The sequence below is a fragment of the Mytilus galloprovincialis genome, chromosome 11 (genome assembly GCF_965363235.1).
Source record: "Mytilus galloprovincialis chromosome 11, xbMytGall1.hap1.1, whole genome shotgun sequence".
NCBI classification, from domain to species: Eukaryota; Metazoa; Mollusca; class Bivalvia; order Mytilida; family Mytilidae; genus Mytilus; species Mytilus galloprovincialis.
In genome coordinates, this window is record NC_134848.1 from 14,549,340 (window position 1) to 14,556,742 (window position 7,403).

Below are 7,403 nucleotides of genomic sequence, written 5' to 3' on the forward strand. Positions count from 1 at the left end.
CAAAATTGACTTTTGTCATGACAAATATGAATTTTGTCTACAAAAATGAATTTTGTCATGACAAAAATGAATTTTGTCTACACAAATGAATTTTGTCATCACAAAATTGAAGTTCTCACAAAACAAGTCTGTAGCACATAGTTTTGTAAGACAAAAATGATTTTGATATGACAGAATTGAATTTTGTACAAAACCACAAGAGTCTCATTCGGCGCCCCGTAAGTATTATAAAACCTACCTTTCAAAATAAAGGGACATTTTTATTCAAAACGTAGTTGAAATATAGAATTTTAAAACGGTATAAAACGTGACAGTGTGACTGAGGCTTTGAAATGTAATTACTTAATTTTATAATAATTGATGTGCAAGTTGCCATAGCTACAGGTTATGAAATGTCATAATGTGAGTATTGCTAGAAATGAGTATTGAATTGTTACATATTGAACTTAATCAAACTCGGTAATTATTTTTATATGAATGAAAGTGAAAGCCGTTATGGCTCTGGGTTATACAATTAATTTTATTTTATTGAGAGTATTAATGAGTATTAATACAAATTTCACATAGTATTGCGTATTGTTTTGTTTTTTCAATAAAGTGTATAACTATGGAATATAAAATATGGAGACACGAGCAGATAGATACTAAGTAGGTAGGAGTCAAATTATTGTAACTGTAAACGAATCTTCCTCCAATTAAGGAGGATCATAGACCCAACTAGAAGAGATAGATACAGACATACAGAGATAATATACGCAGGTAGGAATCATCATACTGTAAATGTATAACAAATCTTCCTCCGACGAAGGAGTACCTTATAATATATTGCTGATAATAGTTATTTGCCTTAAAATCAAATGACAAATTAAAAAAAAAAAACGTTTTCGGATGATTTTTTTTTTAACAATTTCAAAAGCTTTGGTACTTATTAATTGATTCCATGGATTTGTTCGTTGGAGTTTTCTCTGGTCTAGCTTTTAATATATACGAATTTTAAACATGTTCCTAAAAGGTATAAAGCTAGTAGTTAATTGCACTTGGTACTCCAGGAACTATAAGCTTCGCTGTTACCCAAATTGGAATTTACGGACCCCATATATATATATATATATATCGTATAAAGTCACTAACACACCATGTAACTAATAATATGGAAGGACTGTAAGGTGTGCATGTCTGGCTGACAGGTGTCATCTGACCTTGACCACATTTTCATGGATCAGCGGTCAAACTAATTCTGTTAGTTTTTGGTCTTTTTTTTCTAGTACTATATGCAATAGGTCAACTATATTTGGTGCATACAAATATTTTGTTATGATATACGCCAGTCTCGCAGGTTTTATTTGTCCTTGACCTCATTTTCACGGTTCATTGCACAGTACTAAGTTTTGTGTTTTTGGTCTGTTTTTTCGTAAACTATAAGCAATAGCCGGTCAAATATATACTTGTTGTATGGAAAAAAATGTAAGCTGTAAATGTCTGCCTGGCATGGTTCATCTGACATTGACCCCATTTTTATGGTTCATGGGCGAATGTCTAGTTTTTAGGTTAAGTCTAGTGCTTAGAAATTATAATCAAAAGGTGAACTATATTTAGTCCTTGAATGATTGTGAGGTGTACATGTATTTCTTATTTGGTTTATATGACCTTGACCTCATTTTCTTGAATCATCATGTAAAGTAACTGTCAGGGATATTCTTGTCTTTATAATTTAGTTTGTATGTCCAAAAGTAGAATGATTTTTTTCTGGCTCTAACAATTGCAATAAAAATATGATCTGTAGTCATCCATAAACCAAATTCCCCAATTATATATGTTAGAAAAGGACGAACAAATTATTAAATACAATTTTTAGTGATGAACAGATAAAGGACAAGGTTCACTTATGGCACAAAATGGCATTAAATATCAACTTTATCATGGAGAATCCTTTATGCTAAAAAAAATCAGTTATTTTCATAAATGTACTTCATATTCTCCAGAGTAGACATTTTTTGGGACATTTTGTAAAAATACGCTGATTTTGTGCGATTTTTAGACCTAAAAGCTTCAGGAAAGACTTGGTAGTCACCTATGATCCAAAATGTTTTGTAACCAAAATATTTCAATTTTGATATAGAAGAGGGACGAAAGATACCAGAGGGACAGTCAAACTCTTAAATCGAAAATAAACTGACAACGCCATGGCTAAAAATGAAAATGAATTCATCAATATATCTTTTTAAAAAATGTTTGGATCGTAGATGGCTGCCAAGATGATTTTTGCCAAAAACAATTAAAAATATATTTTTATTACAAAAATTATCCTAAAATACATATAAGTTTTATTTAAGGGGCCATAGCTTCATATAATTTCAAGAAAGGTGCAAAAAATATATATATGTATTAATAAGACTTTATAGTATTTGTTTCAGACTTCTAGACTATATTTTGATAGAGTGAATAACTTTACCAGCATTTTTCTATACATAGAAAAAGTGTGTTCATTTGTATATGACTGGTTCCTGCTTTTGTCATTAACCTTTTTTCCTCTTGCTTCTTATAGAGTCACAGAAGACACATTCTGAAGATAACGTTTATAATTAGGATGAATATGGTGGAGGATAAGGTGATTAATCAAAATGATACCACAGAGACAGGTTTTGGACAACAGGATGATTCTACTGTTGTTGAATGTCATAAATTTGATGTTTCTGTTAAAGAATTTACCAAAGAAAATTACCTAACGAGACACATGAAAACACATACTGGTGAACAATGTCATAAATGTGATGTTTGTGCTAAAGAATTTACTCAAAGAAATTACCTAAATATTCATCTGAAAACACATACTAGTGAAAAATCGCATAAATGTGATGTGTGTGCTAAAACATTTAGTCAAAGTATTTACTTAAAGAGACACATGAGAACACATACTGGTGACAAATGTCATAAATGTGATGTATGTGCTAAAGAATTTACTCAAAGAAATGACCTAACGGCTCACATGAGAACACATACTGGTTCACAATGTCATAAATGCGAAGTTTGTGCCAAAGAATTTGCTCGAAAATGTTACATAACGACACACATGAAAATACATACTGGTGAAAAATGTCATAAATGTAATGTATGTGCTAAAGAATTTACTCAAAGAAGTGTTCTAACGAGACACATGAAAACACATACTGGTGAACAATGTTATAAATGTGATGTATGTGCTAAAGAATTTACTCAAAGAAATTTCCTAAAGAATCACATGAGAACACATACTGGTTCACAATGTCATAAATGCGAAGCTTGTGCCAAAGAATTTACTCGAAAACGTAACCTCACGATACACATGCAAATACATACTGGTGAAAAATGTCATAAATGTAATGTATGTGCTAAAGAATTTACTCAAAGAAATTACCTAACGAGACACATGAAAATACATGCTAGTGAAAAATGTCATAAATGCGATGTATGTGCTAAAGAATTTAGTCAAAGCCTTTACTTAAAGAGACACATGAGAACACATACTGGAGAAAAATTTTATACATGTAGTGTTTGTTCGAAAGGTTATTCTTGGCTGCAACATTTACAGTTTCACATGCGCACACATACAGGTGAAAAACCTCATGCATGTAATGTATGTGATAAACGGTTTAGTCTTAATCGTAATTTGCAAATTCATATGCTAACACATACAGGTGATAAACCTCATGTCTGCAATGTATGTGATAAAGGGTTTGGTCAGCTTGAATATTTAAAGATACACATGAAAACACATACAGGTGACAAACCTCATGTCTGCAATGTATGTGGTAAAGGGTTTCGTCAGCAATGTAGTTTACGAATTCACATGAGAACACATACAGGTGAAAAACCTTATGATTGTGACGTATGCGGTAAAGGGTTTAGTCACCTTCATTCTTTACAAGATCACATGAGAATACACACAGGTGATAAACCTTATGTTTGTGATGTATGTAGAAAACGGTTCCGTCGATTTGGTGATTTGCAGAGTCACATGAGAATACACACAGGTGAAAAACCTCATGATTGTGACGTATGCGGTAAAGGGTTTAGTCGCCTTCATTCTTTACAGAATCACATGAGAATACACACTGGTGAAAAACCTCATGACTGTGACGTATGCGGTAAAGGGTTCAGTCGACTTGGCGATTTACAGAGTCACATGAGAACACATGAAGGTGATTAACCCCGTTCCTGTGATGTATATGATAAAGCCTGTATTCGGCCTTGTAGTTGATAATCACACGAGAAAACGTACAGATGACAATTATAGTAAAACTCAAAACTGGGATGCATAAGAAAAATGGTGAAGTCACATGTTTATGAACATATTCCCATGAAAACATATGAAAGTTGATGAGTGATGTTCATGTTCAAGGAGAACACTGTCTACGACCTTAAGTAGATTATTACAACGACAAGATCGTAGATTATTTATCTTGAAAAGGACATGGGGAGAACATAAAAGATAACTTATCATGGGGAGAACAAAATAGAAACTTATCATGGGGAGATCATAATAGAAAACTTATCACGATGAGAACACATAAGAAAGCGTTTCACAGGGAGAACAATAGAAAACTTATCATGGTGAGATCACAACAGAAACCTTATCATTGACAGAACACATTAAACGTCAACTTGTCATGGAGAGAACACAATAGAAAACTTATCATGAGGAGAAATCGAACACAATAGAAAACTCATCACAGGGAAATTACAATAGAAAACTTATCACGAGGATAACATTAAAGAAAACTTATCATGGGGAGAACACAATAGGAAACTTATCATGGGGAGTACACAACAGAAAACTTATCAAGATAGGAACACAATGATTACTTTTCAGGGGGAGAACATAATTAGAATACTTATCACGGGGAGAACACAACATAAAACTTATCATGGGAGAACACAATAGAAAATGTGTCACAGGGGGGACTATTAAAGAAAACTTTACACGGCAAGAACACATTAGAAACCTTATTGTAGAACACAGTAGAAAACGTGTCACAGGAAGAGTACAACAGAAAACCTATCATGGAGAAACACAATTGAAAAACTTTTCACGGGGAGAACATAATAGAAAACGTATCATGGGAGAACACAGTAGAAAACGAGGTCACACGAAGAATACATCAGAAAACATATCATGGAGAGAACACAATAGAAAAACATCACGGGGAGAAAATTATAGAACACTTTTCACGGGGAGAACACAATAGAAAACGTGACACAGGGAGAACATAATAGAAAACTTGTCACGGGGAGAACACAATAAAAAACTTACCATGGGAGATCACATAGAAAACGTGCCACAGGGAGAACAAAATAAATAAAACTTATCATGAGGAGAACACAATAGAAAACTTATCAAGGGGAGAACACAATAGGAAACTTATCAAGGGGAGTACACAACAGAAAACTTATCATGGGGAGTAAACAACAGAAAACTTATCATTGGGAGTACACAACAGAAAACGTGCCACAGGGAGAACATAATAGAAAACTTTTCACGGGGACAAAACAATAAAAAACTTACCATGGGAGATCACATAGAAAACGTGCCACAGGGAGAACACAATAGAAAACTTACTATGAGGAGAACACAATAGAAAACTCATCATGAGGAGAACACAATAGAAAACTTATCATGAGGAGAACAAAATAGAAAAATTATCATGGGGAGTACACAACAGAAAACGTATCATGGGAGAATACAATAGAAAACGTGCCACAGGGAGAACATAATAGAAAACTTTTCACGGGGAGAAAACAATAGAAAACTTACCATGGGAGATCACATAGAAAACGTGCCACAGGGAGAACACAATAGAAATCTTACTATGAGGAGAACACAATAGAAAACTCATCATGAGGAGAACACAATAGAAAACTTATCATGAAGATAACAAAATAGAAAAATTATCATGGGGAGAACACAATAGGAAATTTATCATGGGGAGAACACAACAGAAAACTTATCATGGGGAGAACACAATGAATAAAACTTATCATGAGCAGAACAAAATAGAAAACTTATCATGGGGAGAACACAATAGGAAACTTATCATGGGGAGAACACAACAGAAAACTTATCATGGGGAGAACACAATAGAAAACTTATCATGAGGAGAATACAATAGAAAAATTACCATGAGGAGAACACAATAAAAAACTTATCATGGGAAGAACACAACAGAAAACTTATCATGGGGAGAACACAATAGAAAACTTATCATGGGAAGAACCCAACAGTAAACTTATCATGGGGAGAACACAATAGGAAACTTATCATGGGGAGAACACAATAGGAAAGTTATCATGGGGAGAAAACAACAGAAAACTTATCATGAGGAGAACACAATAGGAAACTTATCATGGGGAGAACCCAACAGAAAACTTATCATTAGGAGAACACAATAGGAAACTTTCATGGGGAGAACCCAACAGAAAACTTATCATGAGGAGAACACAATAGGAAACTTATCATGGGGAGAACACAAAAAAAAACTTACCATGAAGAGAACACAATAGAAAACTTATCATGGGGAGTACACAATAGAAAACTTATCATGAGGAGAAAACAATAGAAAACTTACCATGAGGAGAATACAACAGAAAACTTATCATGGGGAGAACATAACAGAAAACGTATCATTGGGAGTACACAATAGAAAACTTATCATGAGAAGAACACCATAGAAAACTTACAATGAGGAGAACACAATAGAAAAATTACCATGAGGAGAACACAATAAAAAACTTATTATGGGGAGAACAAAACAGAAAACTTATCATGGGGAGAACACAATAGAAATCTTACTATGAGGAGAACACAATAGAAAACTCATCATGAGGAGAACACAATAGAAAACTTATCATGAGGATAACAAAATAGAAAAATTATCATGGGGAGAACACAATAGGAAATTTATCATGGGGAGAACACAATAAATAAAACTTATCATGAGAACAAAATAGAAAACTTATCATGGGGAGAACACAATAGGAAACTTATCATGGGGAGAACACAATAGAAAACTTATCATGAGGAGAATACAATAGAAAAATTACCATGAGGAGAACACAATAAAAAACTTATCATGGGAAGAACACAACAGAAAACTTATCATGGGGAGAACACAATAGAAAACTTATCATGGGAAGAACACAATAGTAAACTTATCATGAGGAGAACACAATAGTAATCTTATCATGGGGAGAACACAACAGAAAACTTATCATGAGGAGAACACAATAGGAAACTTATCATGGGGAGAACCCAACAGAAAACTTATCATGAGGAGAACACAATAGGAAACTTTCATGGGGAGAACCCAACAGAAAACTTATCATGAGGAGAACACAATAGGAAACTTATCATGGGGAGAACACAAAAG

The 7,403-nt window shown here is 33.5% G+C and overlaps 1 protein-coding gene across 1 annotated transcript; it reads left to right on the plus strand.

Moving 5' to 3' along the window:
- The first annotated feature begins 622 nt into the window (after positions 1–622).
- Positions 623–7,174, plus strand: LOC143051677 (uncharacterized). Its single transcript, XM_076224586.1, has 2 exons — positions 623–759; positions 2,546–7,174. The coding sequence occupies exon 2, from the start codon at positions 2,588–2,590 to the stop codon at positions 4,184–4,186; it is 1,599 nt and encodes a 532-aa protein (XP_076080701.1). The 5' UTR covers positions 623–759; positions 2,546–2,587; the 3' UTR covers positions 4,187–7,174.
- The last annotated feature ends 229 nt before the right edge of the window (positions 7,175–7,403 follow it).